Below are 20,082 nucleotides of genomic sequence, written 5' to 3'. Positions count from 1 at the left end.
TCTGGAGATGGGCTGGAGAAAGTTGAACTAGTAGTAGGTTGGAGGATAGGCCCCAGCAGATCCTCGATGTATGTCATAGCTGTACTGCTTTTACGGAGTCACCTACTACCTATTTCAGACATATTTCAGACATATTCTCAGGGTTTATGACGTGATGCGACAGTACTAGTAGGACACGGAGCATTGCTGTGAGCAATAGCTTGTCAGTTAGCCATGCGATTGACACCCTGGTTGATGCCAAAAAAAAAAAAAAAAAATGAAATAACACCAAGAGTGCCATGATTTGGCGCAAGGCGGGACGGTCAGGTCCAAGAAATGAGGATGATTGGGCTTGGACCCCGAGAATGAGGATACATAGTTTCCCTCTGGAATGTGAGTTGCGAGACACACCGGCGGGCGAGGCCAAAACGGCCGACAGCCAAGCCGCCCGAGCAACCCAAACCAGCCGCCAGCTTTTCTCCACGTGTGTCCACGTGGAACCGCATGGGTCTCGGTTAGGACAGAAGGCAGGGAAGAATGCACCTGGAAGAGTCGTGGAAGAGCGGGAGACGTATCCAAGAAGTAATAAAAAAAAAAGGCGAACGAAAGAGGCATCGACTTTTCTTACCCAGTTTTCATCCACGCGAAGTAAATAAAAAAATACGAGTGCCATCAGAACTCAGCCACACGGGAAGCCATCTGGTTTGTTCTGCTCCACCGCGTCTATCTATCTGGGTCCTCTTACCCTTTTCTTTTGGGGATACTACGTAGGCAGGGTACTTTGTAGGCATATTCTGAAACTTGATCGGCTCGATCACATTATTGAGAAGTGATCTGGCAGGGGTTTCGCTGCTACTGGCAGCTCTGGATGGCTGGCTACCTGGTCCGACCGAATTAGGACTGGTCGATAGACTTTCATCATATGCAGCATTGTAAATAGTTCCGTTTGTCAAACTGGAAAAGTTGACTCCTCCAACTGTAGACTAGGGATAGGGATTGATGTATCGTTCGCGTGGCTTCTCCCCTCCCCCAAAAGGCCCTCAGAAGACAGGGGGCCTGAGGCCACGAATCCAGACATCAACGTAAATACTGATCTACATCAGGGAATTGCTTGGTTCGCTTGGTTCGAATCAGAACCCAACAAGGTTTTGCTCGGGCGGGATACCCACGTGGGCGAAAGGAAGGTTTACTACAAGAAAACAAAGATAAGAGGGGCTTGTGAGGCTGCCAACCAGTACGTACTATGCCATAGATGGGCAATGATTGGTGGCTATGATCACCCGTGTAGGGGGGGAAGGGGAAGAAGGAGAGGAAAGTTCAGATGGGGGGTGAATAAAGTATCAATCATTGACGGGGTTAGCACGCTGGGTGAAGCCTAAACAGCAAAGCCCGAAACGCAGCACCCAATGCATCCAGGGCCCAAAACCCAAGGCCGATGATGAGGTGATGGGTCGTCCGGGCTGGGTCGGGGGTGGGGAAAAGGTTGGAAGTCGGTGTTCGCCAGCGTAAAAATGGCGAGCAACTTGAGTCTGGTACTAGTGGCGGTCTAATCCCGATTTGGCAAGAGCCTGCCTGCAAGTGTTCGTTACGAGACTCTGTGACTGGCTGCCGTGACTTGGGGATTTTCCGGTCATGACTCAAGGATGATCGTTACTGCTTGAAGGCCGCCGCAGTCTCTCCAGTATGGAAGCCTGCTTGCTGAAGAAGGAAGGTGCTTGGTAACGTGACGGGCTTGGCGCTGCTGGCTTGCTGTTTGGTCTGCCTGGAGGTATCTTTGGGTGTACAGACCGAGCAAAAGCGTGTCTGCCACGTTTTTTGCCTGCTCGCATCTGCCCCTGTCCCGTTTGATTGGAAAGGGACAAACGTGCTTTGACCTGATGTATGTATGTATGTACAGACCAGGTACACAACCTGTCAGCTCAGGCTCGGAAGATGATGCTCAAGTACTCAACCGAGCTTACCAGAATCATATATCTCCTCGTCATATGATAAGAGATACGGTGGGAACTTGTAAGATGCACATTACTAATGGTCCCAAGGCAGATAAACCAATAATGTCGCATCACTTCGATTGCGGTGCAGCAATTACCACTTACTACTTAGTCGGCCCATGATGATGATTATTGCCATTTGCTTGTTTGCTTGCTCCAGAATTCTTCTGACAGCTCTCTATGCCTATATGATCTACCGCTCAGTCCTTCTTCCATACATTTCGGGTATTATATCCACCAGTCAATCCGTTGCTGCGTGTCTGATGATGAGGGGGGATTTATTATACAGCGAACACAGCGCGATCTGGTTGAAACCCTCCCCAGGCGTAGATTTCGCTGATCATCCGACGCCAGCGGTTTTGGAAACCGGCCCACTTTTGGAGGAAGTGGTTGAGACGGAGCAAAGCAATGTATCTCTGAAAACGATACGGTATGTGACAGGGATTACAATACGCAGGGATACGGACCGGGAGAGTAAGATGGCCCTGGTTAAGTTACCTTCACCGTTCGGGGATCTCCTTGCATCAAACCATGACAGGGAAGGGATGAATTCTGGCAGCAAGAAGGAGAATTAACTTATAACTCAATTCTACATATTGAATATGGCCCCCTTCTTCCTGTCAGACGCGGAGAAGGGGCCCCCAAACCCGCCTAAGAAATAATCCACGAGGAAGGAAGCGTGGCTAGGGAAAAGGCCTGCAGGTTCGGGGCGGTCGCCTGTAGGAACCTTACCTTACCCAAGGTAGCCTTTCCGGAGGGCAATACCCGTACCATCCCATCCTATCCCACCCATCCCACCCTGCCGGACTCTGCAGGGAAGCCGACCTCTGATCGCCCCAAAGGACGATCCGTCCACCTTTGCCCTTGGCCCACGTTGTCTGGTGCATGAAACCGTCCGCGTGCACAGTGGGTCAAGAATGACAGGCCTGATTCTTCACGCCCCTGGAGACCCTCTTGAGCAGCCGCTGTTCACTTGGCTTTCTGCTCATCTTTCCCTCTTTTCCCTTCCCTTCCCTTCTCATTCTTTCCGCTGCCTCTGCTCCTCTCTCGCTCTCTCACACTCTCTCACCCTCTTTCTCTCTCTCGCTCACTCGCTGTAAGGGATCCATCCGGTAGCATCCACCCTGTACCAAAAAAACCACTTCAGATCGTACTCCAACTTATAAGAAGTCAAACAGTTTGTTAAGTCACTTACTGTTTGTACAAATACCTGACTAACACTCTACCCAAATTCCCCGCTTGCTCTTTTCGTCATTGAGTTTGATTTTATTTCATTTTCCATTTTCTTACAATTTTTTTTCCCTGAATTTTTTTTTTTTATTCCCATTTTCTGCCGTTGCCATTTTCCCAATTTTTCCTGGGTCTGTTCCCAAACTGACTTTGAATTTTGGGTCGACTTTCCTTCACTCAAAGTGGAATTTTACCTCGTGTTTTATTTCATTATTATTTTATTTTCCCTTCTCTGATTTCCCTTATCCATACATACACCCACCCCTCCACCTATCTTTTTTTTTTCCCTTTTCTTTTTTTTTTCTCCCTTGACCCTCTTTCACCCTTTTGGAAATATTTTTTACCCAATTTTTTTTTTGCCCATACCCATACCCATACCCATACATACATACAAAGCCCCCCCTCTTCTCTTTTCTCCCACTCCGTCTTGGTTCGCACTATTCAATGCCAACCATATCCTCCGCTCATCTTGACCAAGACTCTCCTCCTTCCTCTCACCTTCTTTACTCTCAATCTCCCCCATCTGTTGATCCTATCCCGGTCTCTACCTCCCCGGTTGAAACTCGCCCTCGTACTGCTTCCGCTCCCTCCCTACAGCACAACTCCGCACCCTCCGCTGTTGTCGCCCCCTCTCAATCCGCCACTACTACCACTACCACCACCACCAACAACAACCCAACCGGATTCACAGGCTCAGTAATTGGATCCATTTCACGTCGCAATCGCCGTTCATTCGCAGCGTTAGCTCGTGAAAAGACTTCCAACGCCCTTGCGAACCTTTCCTCTATAGGAGCGCCGAATTACCCCCTCCGCTCCTCTGCCTCATCGGGAAGCCTGTCGAAACATTCGCGCAAGGCCTCGCAGGTCAGCGTCAGCGAAGCGCCAGGTGCCACGCCGTTAACTCCGCCATTGTCGGACGGTAGCGCCAGTAGTGAACGGTCCAGTCCCGCGCCCTTCGACGCCGCTACTAGCCGTTCTTCCCCGGCCGTGGTTGAACAACAGACCAGTTCTGTTGAGAGGCGCCGTTACACCCTCCAGCGTGCCCCGTCCCCACTTGAGCAACTACCCGAAGTCGGACCTACCGTATCTCCCGCCAAGATGCATCAAACATCCTCGCGGTTATTGCGTATGACGGAGGATGATCGTCCTTTCACAAAGGTAAGGTGACCCAATTGTGCGCTAAAGTGGCCGACAGGGCGAGAAATAAAGAGATGACTGGGATTATACTCAAAGGCGGTAATTGTTAACACAAGCGGTCTCTTTGTTAGGATTTCATGGACTTGTTCTCGACATTGATGGTCAGCTTGAAACTGGATTCGCATCGTGTGCGGTTTACGAAATATGACCACTCCTTTACTTCGGAAGAAGCCATCAACAATCTCGGCTCTCTCAAGTTCTCCCAGTCGAACCGTATGCCCGACCCTAAAGATCCTTCGCGTATCGTTACAACCACAACGACTACCACCTTTTCCATGGCCAAGGAAATGGCTCGTTCAGTATGCCAGCGTTTTGTCGATGCCCGCTTCATCGAGGCCGTGGATGGCAAATCGGCGCAAATATTTCCGTTGAAGGGCGCCTTGTACCAGCTTACGCCGAAGGGTATTAATATCTTGCAAAGATTCTGCCAGAGGAACGGTATCACTGCCCGCCATGTGATTGACGTGCTGGAGTCGCCCCGCAACACGATGCAATTGGTCAACCTGGAGCGCGATACCGATACAGACAAGCTGTCACACGATCGAGCGACTATTGAGGTCATCTTCCGCCGGTTTGCGGGGCAGGATGGTCCCAACGTGAAGAGCAGCATCTCTACTTCAGACTCGGATTCCCTGAGTGATTACTCGAACGGCTTGGTTGGTGTGAAGATGGCGAAGGAGCGCAAGATCAACGACAAGATTGTCATCAACACGTTCACCGGAAAAGCTGCAGTCGATTGGTTGATGGATTGTTCCACCACAATTGAGCGCCGTGAGACTGTTCTCATTGCCGAGCTTTTCGTCAAGTACGGCTTGATTACGATGCTGCAGGAAGACCGCTTCATCAACCAACCGGATGACTCGATAGTTGCGTTCCAGCCTTCGAAGAATGCGATCTACGGCATGACGGACCGGGGTCAGCGAGTTTGCGGGTGGATCGCACGGGACAAGTCTCGTGAAACCACCATGTACGACAATCGTGGCATCCCGAAGGACTCCAACAATGCCCGTTTGAACCACATTCTTCACGACCCTGCCCTACGACTCCTGTTCCGCGAGTTCCTTCGCTTTTCCCTCTGTGAGGAGAACCTGTCGTTCTACCTCGACGTGTCTGAATTCACTTCAGCCTACCACAAGGCAGAGAAGTTGGGCACATTCAGGAAGCCGGATGCTGTCCGTGAGACACTGGCTGCAGCATATGGTAAGCGGTCTCAATGACAATGATTCTTCTGCGACTAGCAACTAATGTACCTGAATAGGTCTCTACAATGCGTTCCTGGCACCGGGATCCCCTTGCGAACTCAACATCGATCACGCGCTGCGCAACAGTCTGGCAAGCCGCATGACCAAGGCCGTGGGCGACGATGAGTCGATGCTCAAGAGTCTGCAGGAGGTGGTGCATCTGTTTGAGATGGCTCAGACCTCGGTCTTCAAGCTGATGTCAAGTGTAAGTTTACCTTGTAACAATTTGGCACCAAGGGTAAAAGCTAACCCGCAATAGGACTCCGTTCCCAAGTTTCTGCGTGATCCGAAGTGTGCCAGCATCCTTCAGGAACATGACGTTGACCTGATTGGTGCCCCCCGGGCTTACTCTCCCACGCCTGCTCCAGTTCCGGAGCGCTCGGCGAGCCGCTCAGCACGGTCATGATAGGGGCAGCATGTGTGTCATGCAGGGATCCCAATCCTGTCCGAACAGGCCTTCACCTTGGTGATTACTAAAAGATCTGACGGCACGTGGCTTGCACTCGGACTTCGCCGATCCAAGATGAAACACACTCTTACTGCACAGCGCGGTGTTAATTGACGGAACGACTTGAACATGATTTTACTTTTTGGCTTGATCTGAGTTGCCAGTCCGATGTCGACTAGGCACCGATCTAGCCAACACATCCTTCCCACCAAAAGCTTGGGAGCACTCCCAAACCTCCTGACACGACATGATACACGTTATGCGTCTCCGATACGAACGCTCTCCCGTTTCTATAATCTCTTTCTCTTCAATTGCCGCTTGGTCCCCGCCCACGCCGCTTGCCATTGACGACAGGGCATTTCACGGGGTTACCAAGTCCGCACGACCAATGACAGACGTTACGATCTATGGATCATGTGATAGAGATGCCGGAACTGAATCATTTTAATACACCGATTCCTTTTCTACCCCTTGTTTCTTCTTTTTTCTAATTTCCTTTTTTACATCTGTGAACCGTGACGCATGGACGGAGACTGAAGAGGAGAAAGGCTGAAACACGAGAAGTATTCCAGCATTAGAGAGGCGTTTTAGTACTCGGTTCTTTTTCCCTTTCTTGTTTGCATCATATCCGCATGATTTTTTTCCTCTCAAGATTTCCTTTTTCATCTCTCTTTCTTCCGGTCTATTTTTCCTTTTCCTATATATGTTATTTCCTTTGTTCCGAGTTGATGTGTATGTTGTCATACGTCCCCTGCATCGAGCATGGTTACGCGCATTTTGATTTGCATTTTCAGGGTACAGCGAGTGTGGCTTTTTCCTATTACCTTATCTACCTGATTGAATATACGAGGGATGTCCTCTCGCGATCAGAGAAATCTAAAGAACAGAAACAAACAAATAAATAAATATTCAAGAGACATGATGAACTACTTCCACACTTTAGGCAACAATTGTAACATCCGTATTCAGCAGACAAAGATAGTAGTTAGATCAACGAACCCTTCTCCGCATTTCAATACTTAGTAGTAGTACCCGACCAGCCCAGCCCAGCCCAGATACCCAACTACGGAGTAGTAACTACTAACTAAACCAACTAGTACCCAAAAAGGCAATCAATTCGACTTCTCCCCGACCCCAAACTGCCAGATGCTCGTATTCATCGATCAGACATTCGCTAGTATATACCAGTCACTAAAGTACTATACTATGCTATGCTATAAGTAATATTACCATACATACATACAAGCTTACATGCATACACACATACATACATACGTACATTCCTGGTAAGCCGTAACTGGCTACGCAGCGCAACGCAGCGCACGCACATGGCTGACACGTGGTTTAAGTTAAACACGAGATGATGATGCTGATGCAGATGATGTGAACATAGAATATGGATGGGGGCCATGTGACATTAGTTAGTACATACCCTAACTACTAGCTTGATACTACTTCATGAGTTAAGGTTATGATTCTGGAGTCAGTGTCAAAACCTGAATGGGGTAGGTATGTAGGTAGTTCGTTGGGTGGTGTGGTGTGGTGTGTTGTGTGTATTGATGGGCATATTTGCTTTTTTTCGTTATTCCTTGCTCTGTCTCTAGTATCTATTGCATGTGGTGCATGTATGTATGTATGTATCTGCTAGTTTATACATTAGCAGAAGAAGAAAGTGTTTTTCGTTATCTACAAGCAACGAGGACCAGTGATGGTATTACGAAGTATGTATTGTAGCATGATCTTAATATAATTTAGACAGTAGAATCTAGATACTAGCGAAGGAAAGTACCTCTATGTAACTTGTTAAGATAATACCATTTATAGCCAAAGTTTAGTTCAGTTCAAATGTCATAGACAGATAATAATAGAGAAGATGTAAAGTAAAAAGGGGAAAAGTAACGCAGCGCAACGCAACGCCAAAAGAAGAAATTGACACCGATACAATACATACATACATACGCCTGAAAAAAGAATACCCGAATGTGACGAAATAACTAACTAGCTAGCTAGCATGATATGCAATAAGTAGGAATAGAGAGAGGGGAAAAAAAGGAGATGGAGGTAAAATGATCAACATAGTAGCTGGGGTTCGCTTGTTTCCAATGTCCGGAGTTAACTCCGCATTCGGGTGGGCGCAATTTCCGAGCCAAGCAGGATCGGAGTTCATTTTCTTTTTTTGGGGGCTGATATGGCATGGCATTCCATTTCATTGTCAGGGGGTATGTTTCTTTCTTTTCTGGGTTTCTTCTTCTGCTGTTGATCTTGCGGGTTTACCGGCAGGCAGAGTCGGTCAGAAGGTAGGTGGGTGCTGGAGTGGTATTGATACAGGATCCCCGTGGGAACCAATAGAACGAGTCCGTTCGGCGCGAAGGCATAAAGTTTGACGGAGGGCAAACTGCAAAGAGTAAAGAGTATTTGAATGATTGAAACGAAGTGTGTTTCGAATTATCCCTCATCGTTGCTGCTCCTGTTCGCACGGACCGATAGGTCTAATTTTGGGATTTTGGGGGGAATGATGAGAGGAGGGAAAAGTGAAACATGACACACGCACACGCACACGGTGGGTAGTTTCTACTTTGATCCCCAGCCTCGGAGTCTCATTCCCTCTTCAATCGCCGTCCAGATCCCTTCAACCACTTCCCGATCACGCCACCGGCCCGCCCCGTGGACTCCTCCCTTCTCGTCCCAGCGCTCGACCGCGTAGCTCTGCACGCCTCGGCCCCAGCTCTTCACTTCCCGAGGGATATCCTCTCCACGCCATCCGACATAGACACCCGTGGCATGCTTGAAGAGCTCTGGCGGCGAGGACCACTTGTATGACTTGAACTGCCAGGTCTGACCTGTCGTGAATACGGCGACCAGACGCTGCCAGTAGTCCGGCCGGAAGTTGGCCGTGCTATCGACGAGGATAAAGCGGGTAGGTTTCCGGGACGTAATCTGCGAGGAGCTGCCACCACCGGGGCGGAGAGAGGAGCTGGACGGATCCGAGTGCATGCGGAGCGGGCGGGAGATGTAGAGGATATTGGAGTTGGACATGGAAAGAGTAGGGTGATCAGGAGGGATGAAGACGCCGTCCTGCAGGAAGGAGCGCACGTTGGACATGCGGATGAGCGATGAGGCCGAGGGCGAGAGGAGAATGATGGGATCTTGCGTCTTGCTTGCCTTGCGTGGCTGGGACAGGCCTGCCGACGGCGACGGCACCACCATGGATTGCGGCTTGCTACCGGCTTTCACACCAGCAGGGTATTGTCCCGGCCGTGAGCGGTTGCGTCCCAGCATGGATTCGGCGGTTTTGCGGACGTGAGAGAAGTCCTACAATAATCCCTATTAGCACACTGTGTATATAGTCTGCCCTTCTCTTCCCCCCCTCTGCGTGAACCTACCGTCGGCTTGATCCCCCGTAGCACACTATTCCGATCCCCCATCTTGCGTTCGCCATTATAAATCTCCTGCAACCTAGGATCGATAACCTTAGCCGCCTTACCCTGCTGAGTCTGCGCGGCACCACCAGCCCCAGGAGCACCACTCGGTACAGCAGAAACACCACCCGCAGCCCCCGAAGCAATATTCGCCGATGCCTGTGCCTGAGCAGCAGCTGAAGCCGCGGCGGCAGCCGCAGCAGCGGCACCCTCCAACGGCTTGATGTATTCACTCTCATCAGACGCGCCCTCCAACCAAGTCAGGAGATCCAAGCGCTCGACGAAAACGAGGTTCTGAACTTTCTCCTCCTCCTCGCCTTCCTTGCGCTCCTTCTGCTTTAGCGATTCATTGAGCTCCTGCGCGGAAGCAATGTACTCGGGAATGGCGACATCTTTCTTCTGCCACGCGAAGAAGATACTGCGGAGGTCGACGGCGGAGTCGGACGAGCTGGAGACGAAGCGGGTAGGTGTTGTGAGGGGTATTGTTTGTGGGAGGGGATGTTGGAAGTAGAGATGGGTGGCTTTTGCGAGGTCGTCGGTCGCATTCTGGTCGGAGAGGTCGCTGGAGGTTGTTGGCGTGGGGAGGTTGCCGGCCGCGATGGCGCGACGGAGCGAGAGGAGAGGATCTTGCAAGGAGGGATCGGTGGCCATGATGGCGGGTGTGAATATGGATGTGGAGGACTGGTAGATGATGCTACCGCTCCGGGAGTTTAAAATTGTGTGCTGGAAGTTGAACAATGGATGAGGTTGGGGGAGGTGTTACTCGTAGCTTTCGAGATGCGCAGGAACTGCGGAGTGCACGTGATCTCGTCCGCCCTGTACCTTGTTTATATGCGCGCGGAACTTACCCAACCTACTCTGAATAAGAACTTGTTTAGTTGGTTAAATCATTGCTATAGTTTAGTGAATGATGTTATCAACACAAGCAGAGTTGTCGGTGATGCCACATCCAGCTCCATCCTCCAAAAATAGCTGTCACGCCAGTGAATAGAATCAATGCCCCGTAGTCGGTGGTATACCCGATCTCCCCGTTTTCTTGCCCGGTAATGGAACCCCGCTGCATAAGAGCTGAGCTCAATGGGCCACTAATGACACTGCCAATGCCTCTTCCACCGGCTAATAACCCAAACACCAATCCGGTTTCCATCGAGGGAACCTCACGCTTGACTTGGGTGAGCACACCCGACCAAGTGGAACTGAAACCTCCAGCAAAGAATCCGTACGTGATGGAAAAGAGAACCAGAAGTGCGATGGCAGCCTGTGGAAAGCTTGCAGATGGGGATGATGCTGACAGGCCCCAGAACAGCAGGACAGACATTCCAGAGCCTACGGAGGAGAGCAGCATGATATTGCTGACGGCGAAGCGATCACAAAGAGATCCCAAGACTATTCCACCTACAACAGAGGTGGCGTTGAACAGTGCTACCAGGAGAGTTCCTGTGGTGTCTGACAGGCCAGCTGCGGTTGTTGTATACGACGGTAGATACGTGCTGGGCAAGAAGTAGCCGAAGCTCTGGATGATGTTTCCGAGCTGGAGCATCCAGAATGTGGCCAGCTTCAAGAAAGCGAGATTCAGAGGCTGTGGAGTGGTCGATGGGGCTGGGGGGATTCGTGGTCTGATGAAAGGAAGGGTCACAGAAAGCGTGAGTAGCTACAATGCCTAGTCAATTTCAAATGAAATAGTGGGATGAGCAAACGACTGACTGTGACTACCGTCCAAGCCCTCAGAGTCGTCTTCGCTCCAAACCGGTCAAGACAGGCACTTGTCACGAAAGGCAGAGCTACGCCGCAGATGCTCTTACCAGCCCACATGATTCCATATGCGAGACCTTTGCGGCGAACAAACCACTGATCTAGATAGAGCGTGGTCGGACTGAAGACGAGGCCATTTCCAAGGCCACAGATCACTCCCTGCGTCACAATCATCTGCCAGACAGTTGTGGCGAAAGAAGACAGTAGAGAGCCGCTGACACTGAGGAATAGTCCGACAAAAGCGCATGACTTTGGTAGATGTGGATAGCGGGTCAGGAGTGTGAACGTCACAGGCGACAAAAGATAGAGGATTCCCTGTAAGAAGAGAAAGATGTCAGCCAGATGGAGATAAACATAATGTTGATAAAAGACATATTACTGTTGCCGTGGTCCCCATGATTGCCAAACCTCCTTTACCCCCCTCGAGGCCATTATGCGTCTCAAAGTATTCCTGGAAGATACCGGCAACGAGAGAGAACCCTGGTGTCCCGAATGAGCAGACATGTAGCTACAGTTGGGTAAAATAAATGCGCACCCCAGACCGGCAACTGAATTAAACAGCATGACGCGAGGACCAACCAGGCACCTTTGCCCTGGTCGACTGGTGGCAGTGGGACTTGCTCGAGTTCATGATGGTGGGAGCTGTTGGACTCTTCAGTGGATGGATGAGAAGATGAGTGATGTATAGACCTTAAATCGGTCAGTTCGTGAGATGTCATGTCTGAGATTTCGATAATTCTTATGTAACTGATAAGAAGAACACAGAAAAGAGGAAAGGATAATTAATGCCCGAGTAAGTGGATGACTACCCCGCAACCCCTCAAGCCTCAGCATGAACGAATCATAAATAGTCTTTATAATCGTAGAGATCATCATTAATATTTTAGTCATATCAATGAACTATATACAAGACACCTTCCCACCATCCCGTCAAATCTACACAGGAATCCCCAAAGTCTCCTTAATATCCTCTCCCCTCAACCACTTCTCCATAGCCTCATACATGCCCCGGAATTTATCATTATCCTCCATCGTCGGCAAATCCAACTTAATCTTATGCCCTAATCTCGCCTGAGAAGCACCCAGATACCTATATCCATACGGATACGGCTTGAGCTCCTCCTCCGAAAAATCAGGCACATGCTTGCCATCCACGGGCATGATCTTATCCTTCTCGTAGAACAAGCGCTTGTAGTGGACCTTCCACCCGGCTGGATCCTTCTGGCACCACATAATAAAGCGGCAGTCACATTCAACATCAAACTCAATGCCATCAAATGAGAAGCGCTGGGTGATAGTGGCTTTCATTTTTCCGACAGCACGGCCTGTCTTAGAGTTCAGCTCGACGAGCGTGCCGTTTTCGCGGTGCATGATATGGTCGCCGTTTCGACGGCCCTTCTTGGAGACTTCGATGAAATCGTCGATGGGCATGCCGCCGCTCCATGCTGTGGATTGAGTAAACCATGTTAGTCAGATGTTTCGAGAAGAGGTTTAAGAGATATAAATGAGTGAGACAAAAGGACAAATGTGAAAACTTACTGGTAAAGATGTAAGCCTGTTCAGCGAAACAGTTTCGGTAGTGGGCCCATTCCGAGGCATCTCGGTATACTGGCCATCCCTTTAGGAGCTCGGTGACACAAAGGCGATCCAGGATCTCTTCCGTAGTGCCATTGATGTGGCTGTGGATGGTAGGTTGAGGATCTTCGGCGGTGATGTTAACGACCATGATGTATGTGATGTATAGATCGACAAGGGGAAAGGAATGCTATTTGATGGAAGAAATTGTAGTGATTGTAGAATTGTCTGTATCAACCAGGAACCATCCAGGGCACCAGTACGACAATATATACTTCTTTCATAATTGTGATGGAGTAAGTACTTGCCTGTCTGTTTCGGCAAACCCGAAAGCCGACAGTCAACCTTGTCCTTGATGTCATCCGATGGAAATGATATCAGGCAACCAACGAGCCGGCCTCGTCATTCGCAGTGGGCCGGTGGAGCCGGATAGCGTCTAGATGAGCTTGTCGGGACACCCATTCCAGACTGATCATTAGTATGAAGGGTGTCCATACTGCCCGGTATCCCGAGTCAGCATGATAACCGGCATCTCTCAGCCTTGCTAATAATACTAATAATTAACAAGACCCTGTTATTGTCATCATCTTCAACGGACAAATACTCAGCCGTACCTCAAATCCTTTGCAAGATAAGCAAAGGCAACATATTCTTGATGCCGCGGATCAGTCCATTGGAGCGGCTCATAACTATTCCTCCTGACCATATCTCTTTGAAACAAAGGGGCCAATAATGATGAGAATCGTCTCCTACACGGCACATTGTGATCCATATTCAGTGTGATAAAGAGGCGTGGCAGTGGCACCACAAGACTCATCAACCACTGGTCCAGGAGCGGCCGAGACATCGCTGAATACGGCCCCCTGCAGCTATGCCAGCCCTGGCATACCGAATAAACAAGGTCTAGACAATAGACTCAACGCTTCGGCGAGTGGCGCAGGCGGGAAAAGTCTCGAGGCCCAAGGCGCGCCTCCCTGGTAATTCTTTATCCGCGTCCCGGCCTACGTCTCGAGCCAGAGCTATGATGAAAGAGCTGTCGCTTCAAGTCTTGTTTGGATGGAGAATGAAAATTAATGGAAGTAGTTCTTGACCATGCGTTGCTCTTTCTTACAGGTGGAGAGCCCGATCAGCTAGGAAGAGAAAGTCCCTGCATATCCGGAGCACTTAACCCTCCCGAGCCCAACAATGGGCTCTCCTTTCCTTCATGTCTATATCCCGGTTTCCTCGAAAGCCATCCAAAGCTTATGCAGGGCACAATGGGATTTTGCCTGACGTCACCAAGATAACTAGGATTGAGCCCAGCAACGTGTACCTTCGATGCATTCAGCTACGGAATCAGTGACATCGATTAACATTCAAGAAGAATTTCATTCGTCATGATCCACTCCGCAGAGCCCGAATGTTCGGCGCTTGGGGAGTCATGTCACAAATATCCTAGTAATAGAAGAGGAGAACGGAAATAGATAAGGGAAAGAAAAAAAAAGTCTGACAGTAATAATGACAATCGTGAAGCAGGCGCTCACATCATGACCCGTAAAGGTCCTCCTGAAAACCATTTCCCATGCCCATAACTCATCCGGAGTATATCCCTGAACCCGCTCCATTTCCAACACGCCGAATACGCCGGTCAAATCAAAACCGCTCCGCCGGCTGAACGCCTGTCAATTCCCATCGTGTACAAGTCGAAGCAAAAGAAAGAAAAGGGGAATGAAGTAAAGAACAAATTCGCAGAAATTGTTCCACAAAGAAAGTAATCAACGCGTATTATATCGTGTAAACCCCGACTTCCAGGGGAGTAATCCACATGAGATAGCATCAGATCGTCACGTCGCTGAGGGTATGTGTGAAGTCTGCGTAGCTCCGGGTATATCCTTCATGCTGACATCCTGCGGCTCCCGTTCTGGCTTCGGCACTTCGTCGCCGGTCGCCTTGGCCGCCGCGGAAGAGTTGTGCCCAGCAGCAGCTCCATCACGGCTGGTCGGAGGCGGTACAGGTGGTGTGGGCGGTAGCATTGCGGTAGCCTGAGCTTGAGTCTTCTCAGACGTAGGCGTGGTCATGGTGCCCCGGCGAATGAGATAGTCACCCAAACTGAGTTTCTTTTTCACTGGACTAGGGCCTGCCACGCCAGACACCGGCGTGGTGGGAATGTGGGGTTGCGAAGTCACATCAGTTGAAGGTGAGGACAACACCGATGGGGCTGTAGACCCGGGGCTGGTGGCCGAAGGGGGCGGGGGTAGCGTTGCGGGGGGCAGAGGAACGCGGAGACTAGTGTTGCGCTGTTTATGCACAATATTACTAGGTATCCGAGCGTTGTGCGCTGCAGTTGATGGCCAAGGGGGCGGCACGGGCGGCTTGACCGATCCCCGTCCTGACAAGGGAGATGCATCGAGATGTGTAACGGAATGGGATGGCGAGGTCTCTACTGGCGAATCAACATCCCTCATCTCTGTGTCCTGGATGTCGGCGGATATGCTGGGGGTTGTGGCTGTTAATGGCGCTGCCTCATGCGGGCTCGTGGAAGTCGGTGAAGAGTCAGAATGCTCGAGAAGAGAAGTTCGAGGAGTAACAGGGGATGGGCTGCTTTGCTCAAGCTTGATACGATCAGAATAGCATCTTTTCAGCAAACGTTGAGTCAAGGGCACGAAACAAGGTCGACGAGGGGAAGGCAGGGAAGGCGAAACCACACCATCGCTAGCATCCGGCTCGGTCTGTATAGCGGAGTCCACGTAATGTGAACGCCCCAGAGGAGACCGCCCAGGTGTGCTGTGACTGCCGGATGTTTTGCGCGGTGAGCTGTGACGCATTCCGGAAAGCGAGCCCACAGGTCCGCCCGAGGGAGGAGAATATGACTGGCGCTCGCGTGGAGCATGGCTGGATTGACCACTAGCCCGTTTCTTCTTTCTGTGTGATGCTTGGTCCTGCTCCAGTTGTTGAAACTTCTTCTCTGCTGCAGCGATCTTACGCTTGTCTCGAGCCGAAAGTTCCGATTCCCCGAGCAAAAACGCTTCCGTAGGAGTCTGTAAAGTAGGGGTGAGATCCCGACTGCGAGTTTGACCTCGGATAGACCCCGATGCAGAACGGCTATCAGCCTGGTCATCTTCATCAAGGTTCTTAGTGGTCTCACTACCCGCCCGACTTGTGGTTGCAGGCGGAGAAATATTCGCCTTGGGCTTTGTCTTCTTTCGCTTAGCACTCGGCTGTTTCGCGTTCGCATCCATCAACTTTGGGTGACGTCGTCGATCAACGCTGGACAGCAAACAGTTCGCGGGAGGGACGCAGGCGCATCCACCAAAGTGGGCGAGGACATTACTGATGCAAATGGCAGGCGCATCGTGCGTGCTGTCACTGGCCTCCTGCTTGACTATACCATTGGTAGACTCAAAGAGTTGAGGATCTAGGTACCACATGGCCGTAATTTCCGAGTCCGCAGCGATGTCTTCCTTCGCAACAAAGCAGAAGTGGTACTCTACCTGATTCGTGATGTAGGTTTTCATGGTAACATTCGGCCGGCAGGAGCGCCGCACGTAGCGGAGCACGCTTCCCTCATGCCGACTATCAATGTAGATTGGGAGCTGAGGGTGGAAAAAGACAAAGGGCTCAGGATGACGAAGCTCTTGCCATCGATTACTGGGGTCAAGACAATAGTCGCGTAAGAAACCAAGCTTGCCCGTAATCTCACCGACAATTTCATCTTTGCCGACACGATCGCGAGTTTTGAGGATTTTCCAGGTTGGATGTTGGCCTTCCACCTCAATGCTCGAGTCTGTGATCGTTTCAGTAGACAATGTCGGCCAGCGTGATCTGTCAAGTGTTGCACCAGACCACGTGAAGATTTCTTTTGGGGAGCGCCCATTTGTGATGCGGGTAACAGCCTCCGGCTCCGTGACCCAGGCAGCAAAGTCCGCTGCAAGATGCAGATTCACAAACAGGTTGCTGTCTATGTTGGCATAGTCTTTCCCCTGATCATAAAGATGAAGGAACTCGTGCGAATATAAAGGAATGGAAGGCCCTGATGCCTTGGTCGGGCTCATGGAGGGTGCTGCCCGCTTGCGCGCATCAGAAGGTAAGTTGGGTGCATTAGACACGGAGCTTACCGACCCCGAGGAACGATGATTGGTTTTGACCTTCTTCGCAAGGGGCTGATCCCGGGCGCTGGATTCCGACCGGTGATGGAAGCCGTTTACCTGATCACCACCGTGCTCCTTGACCTTCTTCTTATGACTCTTCGCACCGGACCGTTTCGCTTTCCGGTCACCGCCGTCGTTCTGTTCTCTGAGACGCCTCTGTCGTTCCGTAGCGCGCCGGCCATCGAGGGCACGCGGCTCGCATTCAACGCAGTTATGGACTTCTGGCACATCTCGGCCATGATAGTAGCATTCGATATGCTGCCAGGTTTCGCACCCTTCGCAGAAGACCGTATTACCATCGTCATCCTCGAAAGCGCAGATGCACTTGATGGTATACGGCTCTTCTTCGTCAGGGGCGACCGAGTCAGAAACAGCGCCGTTTACGATGGGCGAGTTCAGAGGGGCGGTGACCGCAGGGGGCTCCGTGGTTGGATGCGTGATGGCGACTGGGGAGGTATCTGTCATAATCCGACAGAATACCCCCTCTTGAGCTGAACAGAGAAAAAATGCGCTGTTGAGGGTTCGAGGGGACGAACGGTATTACGGGAACCTGTCAAAACCCAGCACGCATATCACCTGTTGCTCACTGGTAGTCGTCGCCTGACCTAGACTCTCACGACAGTTCACAGTGACAGAAGGGATGGTTCGACCTTGGAAGATGATGAAGCCAGGTGATCAAGTCCACAATGTGCCACCCTTTTTATCGATGAATGAACCGGTAAGGATTGAGCCCGCGAGGGTAGGAAGGCCGATAGAGGTTGCTCAGCGATGGAAGGATCGTATTACTGCGAAAGATTGTCGAGGGACACCAGGTTCGAAAAGGGACAGGTTGAGCGAAGCCTCAGTGGAGTCGTCTTCCTCGGTGGCGCGTGCGACCGTGAGCAAGTAAGAAGTCGAGGATCGGTAGCCGATGATTGTGAGTAGGCGGACGGACCACGAATCGCATGGAGGAACGGATAGGCTGTAAGGAGAGGAAGAGAGTAGAGAAGGTGGAGAGATCAAGGAGGATGACGCTCGGAAGGATGGTCAGCAGTAGGGGGACAAAGACGAGAAAAGGAAGACAAGGTCGGGAGGGAAGAGGTGAATGAGATGACGGAAAGGTGGGCGAGGGAGGATTAGAGTCGAGACACGAGAAGGTGAATCGGGAAGAGGCGAGGGCAAGCAAGCGAGAGAGGGAGAAAGGAGAGCAGAAGAGAGGAAGCGAGGATCAGAGGGAGGGAGAGCGTAAGAGAGAGAGAGAGCGAGAGCGAGCGAGAGGCTAAAGCCACGGATGGGCCATTCAAGCGGCGCGTCCAAGACCCAGAGTGAAAAGGGAATGGCGTGGAATTTTTTCTCCCACCCGTCCAGGTTCTGGGGGAGCCGATGTCTGGGATGGTGAGTGCGCTTAGGGAACAGCTTCAAGGTGGTTTTGCACCTAAACTGCCCTTGCCTATATTTTTGGTCCCTTTTCTTTTTAATCTTGTTCTTTTTGAGGGGTGGTTTCACCCTTGTAGTCCCCGTTGGGGAAGGTTAATAATCCACACGGCAGAATTGAAGAATGAGGGGGGAAATCGTGGAAGAGCGAAAGGGACAGAACCGACGACGGACAGGCCGGTCGAGGAACGAATTGGAAGCTCGAGGGGACGAAAGGGAGGGGGGGGGGAAAGACCATGGGGAACCAAAGGGAAAAAGGCAAGATTGCGAGGCCGGCCGGAAACGAACCCACGCCAAACCCAGGCTGAGCTTCAAGAAGGGGGGAAGAGGGAACCACAGCAGTCCTGAGGCACGCCTGGCCGACCTCAGCTAGTCCTAAACGCAAAGTACCTTCAGTCTTCCTCTTTTCTTACCTGGCAACAACCCTGGACTAGCCTGTCTGGCACCCATGGTGAACACCTGAGGGCTCAGGCAGCACTGGAACTGCTGCCTGGGGAGAACCTCGGGTGGAGAATCCCACTTATCTGGTTCCGGCAGGAGCAGTGCCTCTCAGCCCCCAATCGGGGTAGACATCATGCCAGTCCCAATTCGGGCATAGCGGGTGGAAATACCAATCTGACTGTCATCAGAAGGGGAGGCAGAGTCACTCTCCGTCCAGGGACATCCCAGACATCCTCGAGAGGCAAATGGAGTTTCAGTCCCCCAATGCCCTTACCCAGTGCCAGCATTGCGAAGGATGGGGTGGGAGACGAAAAGAAGTGAAAAAAAGAAAAAAGAAAGGACCGACGAAAACAAAATCAAGGGGAGGGAAAAGCCAGACTTCACTTGGCTGTGGATCTTTTAGAAGCAGTTTCGGGCCAAAGTCTCGCCTGTCGTAGGTCAGTGAAGCCGCCTTACAACGCATGCATGCGTTGTCTAGCCGTCCTAGCGGTCAAGAAACAATGCAGACGAAGTAAAGAAACAGACTGGTGGACATCCAGTTAAATATAGAAAAGAAAAGAAAAGAAAAGAAAGAAGAAAAGTAAAGCAGAGCAAAGAGATATTGTTAGTCACGGGTAATTTAGTTAGCATCAGAGCAATGTCAAGTGATGAGCAAATTCAACTGGTTATCTTTGGTCGCTTATTGTACCTGACTCCAGGCGGCGACACCGACGAGCGGCTGCATGCTTCACAGTAAAGCCACGTCGAATTAAAGTGTCCGGTGAAGGAGCTGTAGTTCCAGATGAATGGAAAAGTCGTCAAGTCAAATAGTGAAACGAGAGCAAGCCCAAGTCACCGTCACAAGCCCTGGGGGGGATGCAATATCCGAGGATATCATACCCGGAGGATCTGATGGGTTGGGGAAGAGATGAGGAGAAGATAATGAGAGAGAGGTATGTGACAGAGTCACCGGGGACCCCCAGAGATTTATGAGGTATCGCCCTCCGTGAAGGGTTGTTCCGGCAGGTTAATGGGAAAAGGGGAGAGAGGGCTGGAAGGGGAAAGGAAGAGAAGGAAATGGTCTGTGAGCAGCATGATTTTGGAAAGGAAAATTGAAATCCGAATCCAAAATCAAAACCGACAAACCGAAAGATGCTGGGCAGCTGGTTAGTTAGTTGGGGATCCTCCATGGCTTGCTAGCCTCATGAAAAATTACCCCATTTTACCCGTCCAGTGGGGGGAAAGGAAAGATGGGTGGTATTCAGGTATTGAGCATTACGCTGGAGGGAG

At 50.9% G+C, this 20,082-nt stretch overlaps 5 protein-coding genes across 5 annotated transcripts; 1 reads left to right on the top strand and 4 right to left on the bottom strand.

Annotated features, from left to right (window-relative positions):
• Positions 1-3,644: 3,644 nt before the first annotated feature.
• flbA (developmental regulator FlbA) lies at positions 3,645-6,044 on the top strand (the record flags this gene model as incomplete). The annotated part of the gene is made up of 4 exons (XM_041686166.1): positions 3,645-4,358; positions 4,469-5,597; positions 5,656-5,843; positions 5,898-6,044. 4 exons carry the CDS (start codon positions 3,645-3,647, stop codon positions 6,042-6,044), a joined length of 2,178 nt encoding a protein of 725 aa, XP_041540178.1.
• Positions 6,045-8,657: 2,613 nt separating this feature from the next.
• CDC73 (CDC73 C-terminal domain-containing protein) lies at positions 8,658-10,156 on the bottom strand (the record flags this gene model as incomplete). The annotated part of the gene is made up of 2 exons (XM_041686165.1): positions 8,658-9,398; positions 9,470-10,156. The coding sequence occupies 2 exons, from the start codon at positions 10,154-10,156 to the stop codon at positions 8,658-8,660; spliced, it is 1,428 nt and encodes a 475-aa protein (XP_041540177.1).
• Positions 10,157-10,421: 265 nt separating this feature from the next.
• Positions 10,422-11,976, bottom strand: AKAW2_21350S (putative MFS monocarboxylate transporter; the record flags this gene model as incomplete). Its single annotated transcript, XM_041686164.1, has 4 exons — positions 10,422-11,156; positions 11,210-11,572; positions 11,637-11,737; positions 11,793-11,976. 4 exons carry the CDS (start codon positions 11,974-11,976, stop codon positions 10,422-10,424), a joined length of 1,383 nt encoding a protein of 460 aa, XP_041540176.1.
• A 217-nt stretch (positions 11,977-12,193) lies between these two features.
• Positions 12,194-12,983, bottom strand: AKAW2_21349S (nuclear transport factor 2 family protein; the record flags this gene model as incomplete). Its single annotated transcript, XM_041686163.1, has 2 exons — positions 12,194-12,702; positions 12,797-12,983. The coding sequence occupies 2 exons, from the start codon at positions 12,981-12,983 to the stop codon at positions 12,194-12,196; spliced, it is 696 nt and encodes a 231-aa protein (XP_041540175.1).
• Positions 12,984-14,655: 1,672 nt separating this feature from the next.
• AKAW2_21348S (putative PHD finger and SET domain protein) lies at positions 14,656-17,424 on the bottom strand (the record flags this gene model as incomplete). Its single annotated transcript, XM_041686162.1, has 1 exon — positions 14,656-17,424. One exon carries the CDS (start codon positions 17,422-17,424, stop codon positions 14,656-14,658), a length of 2,769 nt encoding a protein of 922 aa, XP_041540174.1.
• Between the last annotated feature and the right edge of the window lie 2,658 nt (positions 17,425-20,082).

The sequence above is a fragment of the Aspergillus luchuensis genome, chromosome 2, assembly GCF_016861625.1.
Source record: "Aspergillus luchuensis IFO 4308 DNA, chromosome 2, nearly complete sequence".
NCBI classification, from domain to species: Eukaryota; Fungi; Ascomycota; class Eurotiomycetes; order Eurotiales; family Aspergillaceae; genus Aspergillus; species Aspergillus luchuensis.
This window is presented reverse-complemented; position numbering and strand designations above follow the sequence as displayed.